Genomic DNA, 22,223 nt, shown 5'->3' on the forward strand with positions numbered 1-22,223 from the left:
TATGGCCCTTGGAGAAGGAATGTAGCATAGGAAACAATTTGTTAATGCTAAATGATTTAGGAAACTATCTGGTAATAGCCTTCTCTTTACTTTCCTAATTTGTGAGACTATGAAGGGGCTGGCTGCCTCTTTTCAAGCCTTTTACTCTCATATATTTCACGATGTAATGACATGGGGAGAAAAATAAAAAAAGTTTGTCTGTCTGGGTATATCCACCAATGTATCTCTGTCTTCATAATGCTGTTCTGATTTTTGAATTCTCAGTGAACTGTATTCCCTAGACAACTAGCTTTTCTGAGCATTTGCTGAGCTGTGCCATCATAAACTTTGCAAACTGGCTTCTCGGAAATTTCTTGGTGTAAGAAGGGAGGGGCCGAAAACGCCTGTTCTGCCACAGCCTGTCTAATAATGGCAAGGTTTCTCAGAAGGCAGCTGTCTTGACTGAGCAGATCCAAAAGCCAAGACTGATATCAAGTATGAGAAACCAAGGGGAAACTGTTTCTGAGAAACGATCAGCAGGTCAAAGCAAAAGAAAGGGGTTTATAAACATCCCTCGTTTGTTGTGGTGGACATAGTAGACTTTCAGTGCAGCCTTCAATCCACAGAGCTTTTTGGGACACTGCCCACCCCTGGTTTTTTTTTTTTGTTTCTTTTGTTTTTTTTTAAATAAAAGAACCCTTCTAATCTGTAAAACTGTCACTGTTGGTAACTGAAGCCCTGTAGTGCATCACAGGGATTTCTTGTGCTTGGTCATGTTTTATTTTTTAGTGATATGGAGGTCTCAGCAAATGTTTGCTCTGTTTTCTGACCTTTTAAGAAGAATACAGAGCTACTAGATTCTAATTTTGTTTCATGATTGAATAATTAACAAGTTATGAAACTAAGTTTTTCTTCAGAGAGAACAGATAATTGTGTTTCCTGAAAGAATGATGGTTAAGAAGTATTTTCATGATGATAAGATTGTTAATAATTTTAGTACTGTTTCTGAATCTTTCTGTGTAGGGAGTCATTAGAGCCCAAACTGATCGTTTCATGTGCTGTATTGTGACTCAATGCTCAGACATTGAACAAATAACCTTTTTTCTGAAATGTCACTTCATAGTCAGTGATTTAGAAGCTACTATTAGTACCAGAATTCCTCTGCTTTTCTCTGATTTCCATCTCTTACTACCAGGAGTGACAGTTTGTGCATTTTTCCAGCTTTTAACTGCTTTGACCCTCTGGGATTTACTGGCCCTGTAAATGCTAGTGTGTGTATGCATAGGGACACTGCAGTTGCATTCAGGTCTTTGTAAGCTATTTTAAGCTACTGCATACATGTTTTGGTTATCTCTAGTTCCAAATTCTGTGTGCAAAGGTATGTTCAGAGGTACTCATGTGGCATTTTGCAGCTTCAGCCAAACAGTGCATCTGGAAGTGGTGCTTTGGAACATGATCCATCTTCTATTTATTTGCGCATCCCTGCTGGTGAAGCTGTACCTGGTCCCCTTCCTTTAGGAGTATCTGTCATCGATGCATCTGTGGCTCTCTTTGGTGTGGTTTTTCCTCATGTTTCTTACAAACACAGGTCAGTTTATATCAGCATTCCATTTCAGAATCTAATGCCTTGTTCTCTGGATAGTATTATGTTTCAATTTTTGTTTCCTTGAAGTAGGTATCTACTTTGATACCAACTGTCTTTGAATTCAGAGTTCAGTATTTGACCTCTGTGGCTCTGAACATTGTGGCTCAGGATTCCAGGATATGTTTACTCAGCTTAGAAATAAGATGATTTCCTGAGTTTTATCAGTTTTGACGATTAGGGTTCAGAGGTGGAGATTAGATGTTTCTCTCCTCCTACTGCATTTGACAGCAGTAATATCTCTGCAACCAAAATTTCCTGCACAAATATCCACTGCAATTAACTTCAAATCAGCCTTCAAAATGTAGCAGTGGCATCCCTTGAATTCCATCTGTGTTCCATGAATAAGACAATCTGATTTATACTCAACAAATGATTTTCTGCATCATGAAAAAGAGGGAATGGAATTCAGCTTATTTTCCTTTGTGTTCCACATTACCTTTGCAGAGTTTTGGGTTGTCAGGACTACTTTAGTCATTCAGTTTATTCAGCCAATTTGTTACTGAGCACAGAGTGAAAGCAGCTCTAAGATGCATTTCAAAGTAAAATTATCCTTCAGTGCAATCCAGATGGGAGCAGTTTTTTCCTAGCAGTCAGTCTCAGTGTGCAGTGAGCGCAGGATAGATTTGAGGCCAGCTTGCAGTAATTCAGCTTAATCTATATCTGTTGTTGGCTATGGAAGGATTTGGCTGCGGAACTGCCGAGTAGTTGAGAATACAGAGTATTCATTATACTTCTGTTCTTGGTATCCTCTAGGAAGTACTCCTGCTCCCAGTAACACATTCTGGCATGGTTACATGGGGGGAAAATGGAGGTTAAATTGGGAAAACAGTAGGAAAAATAATAGGAATATAGAGGGTAACACTATTTTGAATGCTAACAGAGAGGCAACGTTTTTCTGCACTTATGCTCATAGCTTTCTAGTTATACAGCCAAATGTATCTGAAGATTCACTTCCTCTTGGTGGTGTTTTCTTCAAAAGGAATAATAAACATTTGTGGATGAGCTAAAAGAACCAGCAGAGGGACATTCAGAATAACTCTGCCCTTTCTACCTAAAGTGAATACCTTCTGCAGCCCCTGAAGCATACATTCCATAAATTCTGTGACTGAGTTTAAAACGACCTTTTGTTGTGTGTGGGTTTTTTGCCAGATGTGTGTTAGTTTGTGTTTTGCAATGATATCACTTAAATTATATCCTTTCCTTTCTTTTAGATTACAGATGTTGGATCACTTTGCTGAATGTGTCAAACAGGCTAAAGGTGTTCGCCAGCAAGCTGTGCAGCTAAATATCTTTACTGCTGTTCTTAGTGCCTTGAAGGTAAAACTTGTAAACTTACAATGGATGCCACAGTTCAGCAGCTTGGTTCATCGATTTGTATTTCATAGAAAGTTAGAAGAACCTTACTAAAGTTACCACTTCAGCATTCAAAAGTTTGAAAATACCAAAATTGAAATTTTTCAGATCTTAGTGTGAGGTCTTGCCTGCATGTGTCAGTACAGAGAACAGATGAATCGGCATTCTATAGTATACAGACTGTCTTTTTTTCTTTTTCAATTCTGTAATTTTATTTGCAGTGTACTTACGGGTTTAAGTACTTTGTCCCATGTACTCAAAAATCCCCTCATGTCAGAGAGTATTGTGCAGATGAGGCTCATGGAAATAAAAATAGATGTGGGTTTCCATTTTGGAGGTCTTAATTTTTTCTTCTTAAAACTCCATACTGCTGCATAGAATTCTAGATGCTTATCTCCAGTCCCACTGACTTCAGTTACAGCTCTGTGTTCTCCATCTACACTTGGAAATCCGAACTCATGCTGTCAAGTCAGGAAGCGACACCAAGTCACGAATAATATTCCTGAGAAATACTTGGTTTCAGTGACTTGCATTGCCTCGAGGCTTTGTGGGACAGTGTCTTAGAGCATAGGATTTTCTTTCTACTAGTCAAATTTCTTGAGGCATTTCTAGTTTTGTCACTGTTTCATGTACTGTCCCGTTCATGAGTCTTTTGGACAACATCTGTCATTGTCATCCTTCTTCATCTTCAGGGCACCATTAAGTCCTCTGTGCTGAGGAAGCTACGCTTCTAGAAGTGCCAGCCTGCAATTAAAGATCGGATGATTTTCTTCCTGTCTGAATTTTGCCATAAAAATACTGGCTGCCTAGTTTAAGCTAATTATTACTGGGGTTCTGTGTCCTTGGTTGATAGGCAAAATACATTGGCAAAACAGCACCTTTCTTCCTTGCTTTGTTCTTAGAAATGTGAACCACATTGCTACAAGTTGAAAAGTAGATTCTGAGGTAGATGCCTGGAATGTCCTGTGTCATGCCAAATGGCCAAAGAATTGTCAAAATTGAGCTGAAACAAGGATTTCAGAACAGGAAATGAGAATCTGTGGTAGAGCCATCAACTTCTTCCTCTATAATACATGCCGTGTTTGTACTTCACGTGTGTTTAATTATTTTTCCCAAAGTAAAAGACTTCTTGAAATCTGTAGTGAAAGGTGATGTACTGTTAATGACATGTGGGAACCAAGGAAGCTGTAGGAGCAGTTTAGTGTTACTGTTCTGTAGAATGTTCATGGAACAGGCTGTATAAACGTTTGCAAAGATGTGATTATTAAGGAAAAAAATACTTTAACAAGAATGTCTTTGATTTAAGTGATTCTTGCAGAAACATAACTGAGCTGGGGTTTTTCTGTCTGACAGAAAGAGATGTTGCAGTTTGGTTTTAAAGCTTCTCTTTTTTTTTTCTAGGGTATCTGTGTAAAGTTAGCTCAGATTCAGTAGCACTAGGGTGCATATAGCCCTGTAATGCATTTGATTAAAAAAGACTGGTGCAAGAGCTCTTTCTGTGTGTGAAATAGGTAGAGTGTTGGCAAATGTAAGACTAAGTGTATTGTTGATTCTGTGTTTTAATGTTTTCAACCAGTCTATTTTAGGATAAATAATTGAAAAAAATAAAGTGCATAATTTTTATTTGAGAATCTCAAGTACAGCAAAACTGCTCTTATATTTTCCTTTTCTCCCCTGATTTGGAATGTTTTTTTTTCATGTAGGGTTTAGCTGAAAATAAAAGCACATTAGGACCAGAAGAAGTCCGCAAATCTGCTCTGACGCTGGTCATGGGTGCCCTCGATAATCCTAACCCGATTCTGAGATGTGCAGCAGGTGAAGCTCTCGGCAGAATGGCTCAAGTGGTTGGAGAAGCCTCTTTCATTGCTAGAATGGCTCAGTACAGTTTTGATAAGTAAGTTGGTTTTGATTCAGAGAAGGGAATAAAAATACAATTTAACGTGGTTTGGAAGATTCCTCTACTAAATACCATATTGGTTATTCTCTTCATGCTTTGATTGCAATGATTGTGTAGATCTAACAGATCCTCAGATCTTCTCTTTTTGATTTAGTTCACATGATTCTTCCAGGAATAAAAGCTGAGTTGTTAAACTACTTGGGGTGTGAAATGATACCAAAGAATAGTTTTTGATGGGTTACTTCAAGATGACTAAACTGCTTCAGGTGGATAAAAGCAGTTTACACCAAGTATGTCTGTAATATGAATTGTGTGATAGGGGTTCTGTTTCATCAAAACATCCTCTTTACATATTGATTTATCTACTGGCCCATAATTTTTTTCCATATTCTGTTAATCTTAGGTCTGTAGAAAGATGACTGGTAGATGTACAAGACAGTATGTTTTCCAGTTTTTGGCTTAAATTTAAGACATCAGCCTATCTGTCAATCAGAATGCACCTGTCTCAGGGCTGCAGCCCATGTTTTTGGCTGGCCAAGCTGCACGCACATAGCTTCGGTCCCACTCTCCTACCTCTGGGTAATTCAGATTTTCCCATCATTTCATCTTGTAATAAAGTACATAATCTTTCCTGTCTTTCCTTGGATTTCTATTACTGGGATTATTTCCATAGTTTCTCATGTAGGATCTGAGTTGTTAATGTTGCCGGTCTGTTGACACTGTCAGGTAAATTTGAGATTTGCATCTACTTTTTTGTTCACTTGTGGCTAAGAGCATGCTTGCCTTTCAGATGCAGACAAGCACGAAAAAAATATCTTTGTTCCAATTAAGATATCCTTCTTTTCTGTCTTTTTCCCACTCCCTGAGAAATTTTTAATTAAAAAGTTACGTATGTAATGTGCATTCGGAATCAGAAGTATTGTGGAAAATGCTCAACAAGTCACTGCTTCATACAACTAGGTCAAGCAGAATACTATTCATTCTGGTTTAGTTTCATTAATAAAGCACTATTTAAAAAGCAAAATTATTGTAAGAGTCATAGAACTCAACTGTAGAAGGAAACAGCTGTATTAAAAATTTACTCAGTTGACTTTGCAGTGGAAGATGTAGCTGTGGAGTACTTCGTAATTTCTCAATATATGTTGCTATTTTTCCATTCTTGATTCCTTTTCACTGCAGGGGTCTGATTCTTAAATTAGTCTGCTGTGAAACATTGGTAAACACTAGATGTTTTTCCTATATTCTTTCACTTCCAAAACTCTTCTTTATCTAAAATGTCAAGTTCTGACTAGGAAGAAAAAAATTACAATTAAAATATCTTTTTTTTTTTTTCACTTGCCTTATATGTTATCAATCTTGATAGCAATATAGATTAAGTACATTGGTTTTGCTTTTGTTGTTAAGGCTTCTAAAGATCTTGTAAGATGGCTTGCAAAATTCTGGTTTTGCACTGTTCTGGTACTTGAAGGGTTCTTTGTTACAAAGTTAGTGAATAACATTATTTCATTTTATTTAAACTTTGATAGGTTAAAATCTGCTCGAGATGTTGTATCAAGAACGGGCCATTCTTTGGCTCTGGGCTGTCTCCATCGATACGTTGGTGGGATAGGTTCTGGACAGCATCTGAAAACTAGTGTCAGTATTCTCTTGGCTTTGGCACAAGATGGAACCTCACCTGAAGTCCAGGTAAAAAACGCAATCAACACAGAACTACTTTAAAATGTTCAGTATTAAAACTAAATTATCTGTTCAGATGTTCTTTAATAGAGATTGTCACGTGTAAGCCAAATCATATGACTGTAGCTCGTGCCAGGGAGTGTGACGCAAGCAGAACTTTCCTTATAAATTCTTACAGTACAAAATCCCAAATACGTGCTGCATGCTGCAATTAAAATGTAATCTTACTGTCAGGGAGGTGGTTGCAAGTGGTCCTGTTAATTCAGTGACTATACAGAATCATACTACCACCTTGATTTAAATTGTTAACTTGAGAGAACAGGTACTAGCGTATCTTCTTACTACTTTTCATCAGAGCAATACAAAAAATAAATCAAAATACTCAAGCTTATCACTTGGGAACACAAGCCTGGTTTTGTTTGGAGAGAATGTTTAAAAGATTATAAATACAATTTAAAATCTCTTTCAGATTTCCTTAATTTAAGGTAAGACAAAATTCAGGTTGCATACATAAATTCTTCATGTATGAGTACGCAATTCTGAGGCATAAAATTGTGTACGGTTCATTTAAAAAACAAAATGGAAAGGGTTACTGCTTTATGAAAAAAATATGTGAAGTATAAAGGGGAAGCCCAGGTGAAACTTGCATGCCTACCTTATCTTCTGTTGAGAGTATGACACCAGACCACCATGAAAAGCTAAACTTTTAAACCTCGTCCCTCACTGGATCAGTGTGGATACAGAGAAACTGTATGGGAATACAAGCAATCGAAATTTGCAAGAATGAAAGGATAAGCTGTAAGGTGCTACCATGTGGTTAGGACTGTAGAAATAGTTACGTGATTGCTAGTGCTTATGGGGTTTGGGTTGCATCAGAGCGGATTTAAAAGCAGCAGTCTTAAAGGCAGGTTTTCTAACTCATTCCTAAGAGTCTGGCTTTGTAGCTGTAATGTTCTTTTAACTTAGTCTTTTCACACAATGGCATCACATATTTAATGGAAAAAAATTCTGAAATTAGATCATTTAGTAGCACGTTATGGAGAGATAGCTGATGCAGGTCTGTTGGGAATTTATTTCCTGTGAAGTATCAGTGACCAAAAAGACTGTCCACTCACTTCCTGCTTTGACAATTGCAATAAATTATTTTGCTCTTCTGTTATTTACTAATCTTGCAACTGAAATAGTTTGATCTTTCACCTTTTTTTTTTCCTTATCCGATAGTATGCTGACATAGTGAACAGCATTGCTTTCTTCTCTTGCACCCTCTAATAAGAAAATTAATTAGGAAATGCTTGTGAACCTTTCAACTTGACATCAAAATCAGTTTCTACTGGAATGTCAAAGGCACTCCCCACTAAGAACTTTGTCAACAACTGTTTCAGGCTCTACATCTAGTTTTACAGTGGAATGATTCTTTCTTCCTCCTGTCTTAAGAGTTACTCTTCTTTTTTCCTGTTTTTTAAAGTGGGTGTGCCATTTCATTTTTTATTTTTCTTCTCAAAGTGCTTAACCATTTTTTTGCACAGATTCTTAATCATTTTAATCTCTGTTATCCCCCAAACTGCTGATAGCCAAAGAGTGTGCTAGAGATATTTAAACTCCCAGATGATTGCTTGAGATCCTGAGAGCTTTGAAACACTTCTGGAGTCAGAGTAGCTAACTAGAAATGTTTAAGCAAGGACATACAGAGCTAGGTTCAGTCTGCATACAAAATTGTTTAAATTTCCTAAATGTATTACTGAAAAACACTCCTTTGTTTTTTTGATAGACCTGGTCTCTCCATTCACTTGCCTTGATAGTAGATTCTAGTGGACCAATGTACCGTGGATATGTGGAGCCAACGCTTTCTCTAGTTCTTACTCTGCTCTTAACTGTTCCACCATCACATACAGAAGTACATCAATGCTTAGGCCGATGTCTTGGAGCTATAATAACTACTGTTGGGCCTGAGCTGCAAGGTTAGTGGGAATTTGAAAAAACAAACCAGACAACTCTAACTTGTATAAAGATAACAAATTGCAATCTTAAATGAAAGAAAATAAATTTGTTTGTTGTAGTTGCAGGTGGAGCAGGGGGCAATGTTGACAAATTCAGTTACAGTCCTGCAGGCAACCTCGCTTATGATCCTTCTTGACTGCTTGGTGCTTTTTTGACTGCAGTTTAAGATTTGTATAAAGAAGTTGCAGTGATGTATGGTGTTCTGGCTAATGGTGAATTTGCATGGTAGATAAAGGATGAAAAACACCCTTGCTGCATATTTTGCTATGTATATTTTTGTGGTGGGCAGAGGCAAGATTTTTTCCTCCATTTTTTCAATACCTGTTGATTTTATTTTTAACTGATGGCAAGAGCTCAAGTTTGACATAATTGATAATATTGTGAAACTATAACTCATTCTATTTGTTCTTGGTATTCTTAATCACTGTACCTTACTGTAGAGAATAAGATCTTGTCATGCCAAATACTGTGTCTGAGATTCTGTGTCTCAGCAGAAACACAAATTGTGACTTTGTCTTACTGGGAAGGAATATGTATAGGATCATCTTTGCTGCAGTGCTAGAGAGCCAGCCAATAGTGAAATTTTAACTCTAAATAACTGGACTTAAATTTCTAGTTATGAAAAATTTCTAGATGGTTTAATTGAACTTATGTATCTGCTTGCTGTGTGTTAACATTTTGATCTGGAGTATCATTAACTTTTAAAATAACAGTGTACATAGAATGTCTTCTGAAAATTAGATTCTTCTATAACTCAAGATTTCTTTTTATAAACCTGATGCAGGTTAATTCTTAAAATACAGGATGGAATTATTTTTCAAATTAAATACTGTTCTTTTGAATGCTTGTCCTATTAAAGCAGTGCAGCTCATCTAATGGAGCTAAATAAAATCACCTGTATACATGTGTTCTCGCTTAGGTATTACCTGACATTTTAGGAGGTGGTTCAGTGCATGAAAGTTGCCCATGTGTATAGAATGAAAGAGACTTTCAGAATTTAAATTGAGATATTTTACTGTTTTCATGTGCTGGGAAGATAATCTTAAAATATTTCTGACCGAAGATCAGAATTGATCCAAAACTTCATTTGGACAGGACATGGTTTAACTGAGCTAAAAAAAGAGGTATTGAAACACTCTGTAGTGTTTCTGTGAAGTTGTGTAGATACTAATGTGCGGAATTAAAATTCAGAAAAGATGCATGTTAATCTGTGAACTTTGAAGCATTAAAAATTCTTGTTTCTCAAAGGTTTAAAGTCTACAGTTGTCATACAAAAATTTTGCTCTGTTAAGGATATTGTATTACATCATTAGGTAATGGAGCTACAATTTCAACAATTCGTTCTTCCTGTTTGGTGGGATGTGCAATCACACAAGATCATTCAGACTCGCTTGTTCAGGCAGCTGCCATATCCTGTCTGCAGCAGCTTCATATGTTTGCACCACGGCATGTCAACCTGTCCAGTCTGGTTCCCAGTCTTTGTGTGAGTATAAAATGCATCCTTTTTGTCCCTCAAAGTTTCACGTATGCGCTTAGCAGAGGACAGAAGTATTTAGCAAGATGTCAAAGATGTAATATGTATATGTAATAAGCAAATATGTAATAAGCAAGTCAGATTTGCAAAAACACTGGAGGGCAAGAAAAGGATGTCTGTCCCCAAGCCATTTTAGATGTTTTCAGAATGCTGCCCAAATTGAAGTCATAGGGTCAGATTCTCTTTCACCCTAGACAGCACAAGATTGCAAGCATTTATATATAAACTGACTGAGTAAAAAGATGTTGAATGCTCTGTTCTCTCCAACTGATTGCACACACAGAGAGGAGTGAGTGAGTTGGGGAAAGGTAGGAGATTTTGGATTTATTTTACCACTGTCAGCATAGTAGATGCTGACATTCAAATTCTTGTGCTGCTGCTGTTAGCATTGCTTTTTCCCTCCATTAGTGTCCTGTCAGCAAATCCTGGCTTAAGCCTGGAAGTGAGGCAGAGGCTAGAACCCAAACATGCCAAATATGACTATAAGAGGAAAGGTGTTGTGTGTGGGTGTGCATTTTGGTGGGTTTTTGTTTGTTTTTTCTCTATTTTTACCATTACTGTTTTTTAACCAGTAATGGTTCAGCAGTCCAATACTGAGAAATTTGAAAAGCTTCTGCCTAATGTCTGTTGGATGTTTTTCAAAGTTCTTTCTGTCATTCTTTGTGGAATTGGTGGTTCTGTGTTACCTGAAGGAGTGCGATCCCGTTTACATCAACACTGGACCTTTTTCTTAGTCTGCCATCCAGACTTCTCTTAGGGCGTCCCCTTGTCATTGTCACGTGCTTCCCCCCCTCACACTGACCCCTGCAGCAGTCCTGGGAGTGCAGTGTGTTCCCAGAGCTGTCTCACAAAATTTTGCATTAAAAGGGTGTAACGTACTCAAAAGTCGATAGGCCCTTCTGTATGAATACTGTGTGCAACATGACGAACAATCCCTGCAGCCGTTTACTCTGTAAGTACCAGTGGATAATAGTACAGACAAGGAAGTCCTTGCGGGAGTGACTAGCGTGGTTTTGAAAACTTTTCCCAGGGTTTTCTGCTGCCTCTTTCCTGTACCTTTACGGTCCTCTGCTAAACAAAAACTATTTTCCTTGCCTTTTCTCATATTCCTTACTTCCAAGTCATACTTAGTTTAACAAGGTTTCCTCTGAATTGTCTTCTGTGTTTCTTTATGCTGCAAATGCATAGGTATGTAGGCAAGGTCTGCCTTACCTGCCCCATTAGCAAACTCTATTGCTTTCTAACTCACTTTGGAGTGGAATTAATGCCAGGTATCAAAATTAAACCACACAGTTTGCACAATGTAGTTTCATTTCTTCTTCCTACATTGGCTTCATAACCACTAGTTGTTGGTTTTGTACTTAGAACAGGGAATACTCTTTCCATTAATTAAATCCTGCAAATGTTCTGTGTTTTAGTTCCATTAGAACAACCTCAGTGTGATATTTAGAGGTTCTTTTAAAGTCCGCTTGTTTTTTCAGGACTAAAATCTTGTATATTTATACGTGGAATAAAGATCTACTGTTAAAATGCTTTATAAACTATACAAACCTTTCATTTAGAAAAGCAATTTCCATCCACATAATAACCTAATACCGAGAAAGCAAATGTGTATTTGGTTTATTAAAAACAAATTCCCCAGGGTAAATAAAGAATCGGAGCTTCTTAAAGAGCACTCTTCATCTCTTCCAATATGGAAAAACATAGAGTTCTCTGTGCAGTTACTTCCTCTCAGGAAAATAGGGACCATGCACAATTCTTCTATAAGAAAAATATTTGCTTGTACTTGAGGTGTTTCAAAAGGAATTCAAAGCCAGTGTTGGTTAGCAAAGAAATCTGAAGCTGTCTTATTGAGAGGCAGTTATAAAAACTTACTCTATAAATTCTGTTCCAAGTTGGAAATAAAAGTTTTTATGATAGCTGTGATGTGTGTTGCAACTGATGATGGCTTTTTGTTTGAAAGAATGAGATTTACAGCTATGGCAGAGTATAAGGTTGAGTAGTACTGAAGAGTGTAACAGATTGGGAAGTATAATTACTCTAAATCACACTGGCACAGTAGTTCCAATATTTAAGCTCTTATCTCTTTAACCAGATAACAACTGTCAGCTCTGTATATGTCAGCTTTATTTTATATTTATACATTATAAAAAAGTGCTTACTTGTGAACTTTCAAGATCTTGTAAAGAGCTTGGTACACAGCATCTCACACACATGGGCATATAATTGAAAAGTAGAATGCTGTTAATCCTTAGCAGCGCTGATTTATTGATACGGGGGTGCAGCAGCTCACTCACCTGTCATGGTACTGATTTTTAGGTTCATTTGTGCAGCTCCCACTTGCTGCTTCGCCGGGCTGCAGTTGCATGTTTACGACAACTTGCTCAGAGGGAAGCAGCAGAAGTATGTGAATATGCCATGAGCTTAGCGAGAAATGCTGGAGACAAAGAGAACAGTGGCATCAGTAAGTTATTTCTTTCATGTGGCCTTTTTGTAACAGTTGAGTGCACATATGGCTGTGTATGTGTGGTTTGCCTTCAGACCCCAACAATCCCTGCCCCCCAACAACAGAAAAAACCCCCTAAAACTGTCCCTTCCAGCTCCAATAACTTCTGGCCACACCACTGCTTACGTCTTGAATTTCACTTAGAATTTAACTTTTTGTAAAGTTCAGACTTAAACTTTTTTGTCTCATTAAGAGTGGCAATCAAATAGGGAACTCAGTGGAAACATTTTACAGTTTTTCTGGTGTTTTAGGTCTTGCTCTTTTGAAAATTAACTTAATTGTATGCTGTTTGATTGAGATACCTGGTTGTGTATTCTGTTGGTAGCATGTCTGCAAAGCCTGTGGACTTTGCTGGTTGGTTCAATTCGTACACATACCGTTTTGTTCTGAAAACAGGAGGCTCAACAGTGGTGGTCAGCACAGTCTTCACACAAATATAAAATTATGAGCTTACTGATACTCAATCACATCAGTTAAGACTGTCTCTGGAAAGATTCTTTAGAGTCCAATACTATTAAGGGTTTTTATAAACTCATGGGGTGTATATACCTTGAAGAGAGAGAGATTGGAGGGGAGGGAGTAGTAGTACTAGGGGGTGTTATTTGCCTTGCAGGAAATAAATTAATTGCTGCATTAAAATCGTTCTAGTGTTAATTCAGAAGAAATTGGTAACGATTTGGTGTATCACGGCCTGAACTATACACACGCAAATATGCAATGTTCAATTCTAGTCTGTTATTCCTAATTTTAAAACTGAGCTCCTGATTTCAGAAGAGATTTCTCATTATGATTTTGCAGATACTAATCCTTTTGCACCAGGAGCTGGTGCTCGACGAGATGCTCATTCCCGACATCAGGGGGTTAATATAACAGAGACAGGCCTCGAAGGTGTTCTTTTTGGAATGTTGGATCGGGAGACTGATCGGAAGTTGTGCTCAGACATACACGATACTCTGGGACATATGCTTTCATCGCTGGCAGTAGAAAACCTTTCTCACTGGCTAATGCTTTGTAAGGATGTCCTTGCAGCTTCCAGCGGTAAGAGTTCTGTGGTGTTCACATAAGCAACAGTACGTCCTTAGTATTAACGTCTTCTGCCAATATTTGTTTGGAGCTTGTCTAATTCTAATTAAGACATAACTTCTATTGTATATCAAACTTTGATTATAGTACTCTAAAACTTCCTTAGAAAGAAGAAATCATCAGTGTTATATGAAGATTTAGAATATCACTTTTAAGATTAAAAAGTTAGCTGCCTTCAAGTAGGATTTCCAGCAGAGCAGCAGTGTGATTATTACTCTGACTTTTCAATATCTTGGTGAAAGCAGACATATAGTCTTTTCACCCTTTAAACATCAGGATGGTACAGAAAGAAGAGTGTTGTACATACTCTGAGCCTTCTTTTATGAGATTTTTGAGTTACTGATGTGATGAAACTTTTGCTTGTTGTTCAGCTTTGCAGGGTGGCTTGTACAGATCTTGTCCTCTGAGACCTTACTTCTGTTTTTCAGCTTGTAGGATGGTGTGATGCAGATTCTGCTCATTTCCCTTGCATTTATACTTGTTTATTGGCATACTGTGAGTTCATCCTAAAGCTCTTTATAGCTGCCAGCTTTACATTTACTGATGCGTAATGCTACCAATGACTCCTTTTATGGAGTGTAGTTACCATATATCTGCCCAGTGAGAAAGACTTCATTTACCAAGTTGGAAGTCGGCATGCGCTTTTCTTATTTCATGTGGGATAGGTTTTAAAGATTGTAACATGATTGTCCAATCTCTTATCTGTTTATTAGTAGGTGAAATAATCTCTGAGAGAACCATATTTAAATAAATTTCTGTCAGCTGTACTTTTAAGGCAGCAGCTTCATTTTGAACTCCTTTTGATTCAACTAACTGGCATATGAACAAAACCTGGTTTGCCTTTTAAGCAGAAATTTACAAATCAGCTACATAAGGACCTGGTTGCCTTCTCAAAACACTCTTGTGAATTGGCATCATCACTGTTTGATTTGCCATAGCCTCTTTCTTTATTGAATGTGTTGGCTCTTCAGCTGTTTAAATTTAGACTTTCTAAAAAGCATGCCTTAGTTGGGGTGGGTTAGGCTTATAATAATTTCTTCTCATTCTCTTTCCTCTAATTATTGCCAGAGTAATTTTTGTCAGTATCTTGGCATTTTGCTGATTTAGAACTTGTTACTGACATTTTATGTTCTAGTTCTGAATAGTAGAAGTGTATATCCATGTTTAGTGAGTTGTTTTTTGTCTCTGTTTGGATTTTGGGTTTTTTAATGTGATCCCTGAAGTAATTTTATTTTCTGAAATGAAGTCTCACAGCCGCATTTAGGGAAAAGAATTTTTTGAATGTTAAGCACATTTGTGGGTGCCATAAATTGCCTACTTGGCTGCATATCTGTTCCATGGCATGGAGCTTTGTAGTTTTGTTTCAGTTTAACATGCACTCTAGCTTTTACTTGAAATGAGAGCTGAATAGTCAAAGCTAAGCTGATTCTTCGATTATGAGCCTGGTATTTTCCATAACCTGTTCATTGGCAGTTTAATAGGTTAATTTTCAAGGTTGAGAAGTTTAGATATGGGATTCAGCTATAGTTGGTATCTGTGGAGAATTAACGTCAGAGGAATTTATTTTTTATCATTTAAACCAAATAAAGGGTAATATAGCCCAGATTAGAGGTGAAAAACATTTCTTTTACTGATATTCCTGTGCCTTTCAACATTTTTTAATTGTTCTCTGTTGTAGACATGAGCACTGCTGCTCCCTTGGGAGGAGGGAAGGATGAGGAATTGGAGAAGAAGGATGAGATGGATGATGATACCATGTTTACCACCTTGGGTGAAGAGGACAAATCCAAGCCTTCTGTAGCACCCCGTTGGGCAACTCGTGTGTTTGCAGCAGACTGTCTGTGTCGAGTTATCATGCTGTGTGAGAATGCGAACAAGGCACACTTCGATCTGGCACTGGCTCGTTCAGCCAGGCTTAAAAACCCCAAAAGTAATTACAGAATGTGCATGTTTTAGTTTTGTTTTTAATTTTTAATTTAATTAAATTTTTGACACCTCTTTTACAGCTTAACATTACACAACCAAGGAAAAATATGAGCAGTTACCTTTCATTCAAATGGTTAAAACCAGAGGAAAGAAAAAGCCAACAAAAGTCAATAAAACTGTAGTTGTGTAACTGCTCTAGTTACTGTAGCGTGAACACAAAGAATGAGGTTTGCTGGAGAATATAACTTCCAACAGACTGATCTGTTGAGGAAAAACACCCCTTAGATTTGTAAACCTTTTCTCCAGTCTGAAATAGAAGCAGTAAACTGCTGGTGAAGGGTGGGCTGGGAACAGTTTCTGAGTTATAACATAATGATGAAATGGACTTCAGAGATTATTTTAGCATCTCTAGACCAAAGGGATGCTAGGAAAGAATAAAAGAGATAAGGCCAGGTAATTATTGCTGTGGCATTGGTTGAGGAGAGAGGGATGTGGGAGAGAGTTATAATAAAACGTGGACCCAGCTGCTTTATGAAGTTCATTCTTTTGGTATCCATGAGAGTGATGAATGTTAGTTTTAAAGTTTACGCATTGAAGATACTTTTATGAGTTACAGGATCAAAATTGAGAGTTCAGAGATGACATAGTCGTTTTGTGAAGAAACAAGTTTCTAGCATTTAGTGGGGGGTTTCTGTCCTTGAGTTGTCTGTGTGTATTGGTTGTTAGTACATAATGATTGTTTGCTTTCACCCGTGTAGCACTCATGAAGACTTTCTGTATGTAGGCTGAATATCACGAGCATCCTAGAGTGCATGGTAGTAATGGATTTTAGTGTCTATGTTGTTAAGGGTGTCTGTCGTGATATGGAGACTCATCAAGACTTTGCTTGTGTTGCTTTGATGCAGTTTGGTTCTAGCACCGTGCATTGGTTTTTGAGAATCTTGTTTCTGACTTGATTTGAGGCTGAGGTCACTATTGGGAGACTAAGAAGAGTTTGGGGAAAGTTTATTTTGAGATGGCGTTGTATTATAGAGGAAATGATGAAATAACTGCCACTTATAGGATCCAGCAGAGGACTGCATGTTATAGTCCTGAGAATTTATTTCTCTGAATTTATTGAAAGCAAACTTGATGTGTTTTGGTATGATTGTAAAAAGGAAAACTCAGCAAACTTCTACTCCCCCAACTTCAACTTCCAAAATATCTAAATTTTACTAACATCTGTGATGGTCTGAAAAAGTAAGTGCAGACTTTATGTCTTTGTAGTTTTTAAGTCGTTTCCAGTCATCCATTACCGACATGCGTCGAAAAGTTTATTTTCTAGCTAAAACTTTTCATTTTTTACCTTGAGACTTGAAAATATGTAGAGCTTTTGTATTTTGGGGGTTTGTAATTTGTGGCTTTTGTTAGTCACACTGGATGTTGTGTTTTCGAATAATTTATTTTTGTATTAGTTGTACAACATCTGGTAAATTCAAATTGAAAGTAAGGAAAGGAATTAAATGAATAAATAGAGAAGAATAATCTTTTCAGAAATGTTACCGAGTTATGTATTTTCTGTGTCTTGTGTGCTGCTTGCTTACGGCCTCGGATGTGGCTTTTGGGAGGAGAACTAGAGGCATACTCGGTCTTTAGGTTTTTAAACTTCACGAGGTTTTGCTTTATCAGCAGAGGTCACTATAAGCATAGGACTTGAGCAGGCACTGCCGTGAAGGTTTCCTGTAGGTTTTTGGTGTTCACTGAAATTAGCTTTACTAAGTGTTCTGATCTCTTCTAAGCTACTCAGCCACGTTTACATACTCTATTAAATGCAATTTTTCTGTATCATGTATTGCATTTTGTTTCAAACTTGTGCTTGATTTTTAAGGTTCGCTTAGGAATAAAAGCCCTTGTATCACTTTAAAGTGCGTTGGGGGAAGACAGAAAAATAGGTTACATGCTTTTCTGCCTTCTTCCATACCCTAAATGTGGACCTTTAAAAAAGAATAGGTAGAATTTGTACGTGTCAAAGGGGAAACTGATACAAATAGCTGTGATGTTAGCTATCTGTTAAGTTACTAAATAGTCCTTTCTGGTTTGTTCTAAGATGACTTCTTAGTACTCCATCTCTCTGACCTTATTCGAATGGCATTCATGGCTGCAACTGATCACAGCAACCAGTTACGAATGGCGGGTCTTCAAGCTCTTGAAGATATTATCAAGAAATTTGCATCGGTTCCTGAGCCAGAGTTTCCAGGCCATGTGATACTGGAGCAGTATCAGGCTAATGTGAGACCTCCTTTATAAGTTCAGAAATTGTATATTTATGCCAATATGACAGTATTAGCTTTGAGAGCATTTTGTAACTTCAAAAGACCTATGAAGAGAGTTTTGTGTGTGAAAATGTACTGAAGAGACACTTTATTTACCTCTTAAATTTATTTTGTATCTCTCCTATGTATTGCAATTTAGTAGCTGACAAAAGTGAAAACTCAGTGGCTATTGATTCTTGAAAGCCAAATATTACAAGTTACATTTCACTTTTGGCAAGAGTAGCATTTCATTTGTAGAGTTAGGAATTGGGAAATAATGCTGATCGAGTTCCAGATTGAACCTAATAAATCTGTTTTCTTGGGAATTAATTTTCTTGGGAATTCAGTTTAAATGAAGACTACAAAAGTATAGGAATGGGAAGCTGGAAGCTGGAAGATTTATTTTGGGGTATTACTGATTTATGTTGTTGGATAGCTTAACTTTTTCATGTCTTTTGTCTTCACTGTGTTTTCTAAATCTTTGCAAGTGCTTTTTAAAGGCAGCTTTCATCCTTTTCACTTCCTGCCTTTTTCTTTTTCCTTCTGTAGTGCTGTAACCATTGCTTCTCTCTCTTTGACTTGGTTCCTTTTGTTTCAGAAAAATGCTGCCTTATAACAGCTGCCTAAAAGGCTTTTTTGTCATTTTGGGAACTTGAGGCAAATCCAACTATAAGCATTTCATTTCACATCCTTTGCACATCAAAAAGTCATTGGCTTCTTGAGCCTTAGCATAAATTGCACCCATAATACTTTAACGATTAAAAAGTTACTCATTAACAGAAGGAAGATATAATACCACATATTTGACAAAGGTAGTTGAGGCTTAAAAAGGCAGTGGGCAGGCAGGAAAACACTGGTTTACAATTTTTTTGTTTAAGGAATGCTATTGCAAATGGCTGCTAGACCTCAAGGATAAGCTTGGGGTGTAACTATAATGCCAAAATTGGCAATCTTGTCTTGCTTGTTCTGTATATGTGCTTTAGCCTTAAACAGGGCAAGATGAAGAATGCTGTGTTACTGTTGTTCTGGAATTTTTCTTTCTATCAACAGGTTGGAGCTGCTCTGAGGCCAGCTTTTTCCCAAGATACACCATCTGATATAATTGCAAAGGCCTGCCAGGTACAGAGGAAAATGTTCAGATAGTATAAGCCAAATTGTTTTTCCTTCACTTTCAAAGAAGGATGCAGAAGAGAAGTAGCAGCAAAGGGCTGCCAAATTTTGTAAACCTACTAAGCTGTGATGTTTTTGCAACAGCTTTGGAATCGCCTAGTAATATATTTTGTTCCTCAGAAGTGCAGAAGTCCTTTTAGGGAACAAACATCAGTTTTAAAATTATAACTTGGTGTATGTGAGTTTTGTTTAGTAAATCTTGGTCCAGCAGAACCGTGATTTTGTGTTGTGTTATACTCTCCATTTCCAGCAAAAATTGTAAGGATAGATCAAATAGGGCATAATTTGGTACCTATACATAGGAAAGAATATGTTCATCTCACCTTACAGAATGTTTCTGTGCATTTAAAGCTAGATGAAGCAATTTGTGTGAAAACATGCACACTCCTTATAACTTGTCAACATCTTCCTGTTCAACCAGTTTCAAAGTGGATGTGTGCACTTACAGGGTCAAATGGTTGGAGCTGAGGTTTGGGAATTTAACTCTCTAGAAGTTACATGGATGGAGATGAGCTGCACTGCATGAGTTTGGTGTTGCTACAGTTTTGTGTCATTACTGAAACATCTGTTGACTTGCCCAGCAGCGAGAGTGAAGCTGGTCTTAGCCCTACTGTAAATGAATTAAGGATTTGTGACAGATTTTCAGCAGCCTGGTCTGGTGCACCTTTGGGATACTTTTTGTGTTTATTTTAAGTATGTCCATCATTCTAGATCATAAAAGGCCCTTCCCCAAAGGCTTTCATGGAACTGGTTCTCTAAAAGCAAAACGAATAAATTGGAGATAGGACAAAAATGTCATGAAAAAAAACCTTTGTAAAACCTGAACTGCTTTGAGTTCTGTGGGTTTTTTTGCTTCTGTTCCTCATCTTTGTGGAATCACCACCAGAATCAAAGCAGCTCTTCTGAAAGAGGTTGTCCCTTTTTCTATTGTAGAAAAGCAGCTGCACCAGAATTATTTTTTTGCCTGCATTATGCCTGGGCGTGAAAATGTTTCAGAGGATGAATGCCAATGTATAGCATTAGATAGGAGCAGCTGATCTGTATGATGTTTGTATTTTAAGTACCTCTTTCAGTCCATTTAATTAAAATGAAAAGTGGGGAGACATCCAACTGTCTGTCCACCATGTCTCTTGTTGATTGTTCTAGATCTAGACCTGATGGTTCCAGGTCAGAGCCCAGTTGTTTAAAGATTTTTATTTCACACATTTCTAGATCTTGAAAGCTTCTCATTAGTATGGAGCCTTAGTATGTAATTTGAGAGATGTGAGGTTTTAAAGATGTACTTGTATTGATTGCTGTGATTCTTCACAGTGAATGCAATGACTTGAATGATTTGACCAGACACTTGGGAACAGAATTAAAACATTGTTATTACCTCTTTATGGAGGATTAAAAAACTATTTAAAATATTTTCCATGTATCTATTAAGTTTCATTGTAATATGCTTTGCAAACGCAGCCTTTGTAACAGCTCAGCTGAGCAATTCTGCTACCATGGATGGGGAGGAAAAAAAAAGAAAACCTCAGAATGTTTTTATATTAAGCAGGAAGAGAGCTGCTAAGTGGTTTTGTGGTGGTTGTTTTCGGTGTTGGGGGTTTTTATTATTATTTATTATTTTTCTTTTTTAAGGTTGTTGGTTTTCTTGCTAGTTTAGAATTATTCTAAACTTTGTTGTCTAGGTATGTAGCGCTTGGATAGGAAGTGGGGTTGTAAGTGACCTGAATGATCTCCGTCGAGTTCACAACCTTCTTGTCTCTTCCCTGGATAAAGTGCAAGCAGGAAAGGGATCTTCTAGCCAGCTTTACCGAGAGAGTGCGACTACTATGGAAAAACTTGCAGTTCTGAAAGCGTGGGCTGAGGTAAATACTGACCATTAAAGCTTTAGAAGTCTGAAAAGATTTTGCAGCGTAAGAGCAGCCTCAGACCTCACTGGCTGTGCAGTGAGCCTTGCACCTGCCCTCCTCCTTACCTATTGCAATACCACTCCTGGGATGTTTTCATCTCTGTATCTTTCTCTGTCCCTTTCTGCCATTCTGTTGATCCATATTTACAGTGAGGCTTGGTTGTTCTTTGTTTTGCTGGATTTTACTGCACTTCTCTCTATTAAATACACTCACACCCTATCAGATTTTGATTTTCCATCCCATCTTACTGCTTTTAAAATTAAAAAAAAAAAAACCAAACCAAACAAACAAAAACAAAAAAACCCAAACAACCTTAAAATATATTCTGGGAAAATATTGCAGTTAAATAACTATGAGTTTGTCAAATTGTTTGTAATAAATGATGGGTTTAATGTAGCTATTGGTAGGAAATACCTGGAATATCAGAAATCTCCAAGTATTTACAAAAGACAGAATTAGTATTACTTATGTTGTCTGGATTCCTGGAATGTTACTTGTACGTTATAGAGCTCTACATATAACTACACAAATGGTATTTTTGTTTCTCTTAGTGTAGTGCTTAAAGGTTTGTGTTGTGGGGTTTTTTCATTAAATTTCCGTGAAAGTTACTTTTGAAATTACAAAGGAAAGTATTAACATTTCAGCAGTGTAATGGTAATCACCCCATACTGTAATTTTCAGCTTTGGTATTGAGCATATTGAGCATCTGTTGTGTGATGACACTTAGTTCTGCCCTATTTCTTTTCTAAAAATGCGTATTTTTACTGTATTTTTCTGATATTTCTGCTTATTCCCATATTTATCTAAGTTTTTGAAAATCCTTTTATCCTCTCATAGCGTCTATCAAAGGCAAACATATAATGTTCTTGTATTCATGTAACACGTTTAAAGCCATTTTCATGCCTTCATGTTGCCTAATCTGCTCCCAGAAAGTGGCAATTATCTAATGTAGGTCAAAGAAATCTTTGCAATAAGGATGCATTGATCTAACTATATCAGTATGGCTGTGTAGATCAGCAGTAATTAACACTTCTTAAGAAAAAGAGTGTGTAGCCAGATTGTTTTAGGAAAGTGCCATTTATGCCTCTTAAGTGTTATATACTAGTAGAAGTAAAAGAAAAAATATTTAAGTAAAATTTAAGTATTGCAAATCTCTTTTTCCCAGTAATTTTCTGGTAAGGCTTCCTTGTATGGAGTTCTGTTACTTTGGGCAAGGCTGCTTTTTTTTTTTCTTTTTAGGATCTTGCAGCATGTACTTTC

The 22,223-nt window shown here is 37.2% G+C and overlaps 1 protein-coding gene across 6 annotated transcripts in view; it reads left to right on the forward strand.

The window, feature by feature from the left end:
- HEATR5B (HEAT repeat containing 5B) overlaps positions 1 to 22,223 on the forward strand; it is a 59,248-nt gene that overhangs the window by 16,625 nt on the left and 20,400 nt on the right. For all 6 annotated transcript variants that reach the window (XM_056357741.1, XM_056357742.1, XM_056357744.1 and 3 more), the window contains 12 exons: positions 1,392 to 1,567; positions 2,836 to 2,941; positions 4,681 to 4,871; positions 6,401 to 6,560; positions 8,320 to 8,509; positions 9,863 to 10,032; positions 12,403 to 12,547; positions 13,388 to 13,627; positions 15,351 to 15,602; positions 17,685 to 17,866; positions 18,940 to 19,008; positions 20,739 to 20,918. In XM_056357741.1, the coding sequence (XP_056213716.1) occupies positions 1,392 to 1,567; positions 2,836 to 2,941; positions 4,681 to 4,871; positions 6,401 to 6,560; positions 8,320 to 8,509; positions 9,863 to 10,032; positions 12,403 to 12,547; positions 13,388 to 13,627; positions 15,351 to 15,602; positions 17,685 to 17,866; positions 18,940 to 19,008; positions 20,739 to 20,918 (2,061 nt within the window). The remainder of the gene's footprint in view (positions 1 to 1,391; positions 1,568 to 2,835; positions 2,942 to 4,680; positions 4,872 to 6,400; positions 6,561 to 8,319; positions 8,510 to 9,862; positions 10,033 to 12,402; positions 12,548 to 13,387; positions 13,628 to 15,350; positions 15,603 to 17,684; positions 17,867 to 18,939; positions 19,009 to 20,738; positions 20,919 to 22,223) is intronic.

This window comes from Falco biarmicus, chromosome 12 (assembly GCF_023638135.1).
Source record: "Falco biarmicus isolate bFalBia1 chromosome 12, bFalBia1.pri, whole genome shotgun sequence".
Lineage (NCBI taxonomy): Eukaryota > Metazoa > Chordata > Aves > Falconiformes > Falconidae > Falco > Falco biarmicus.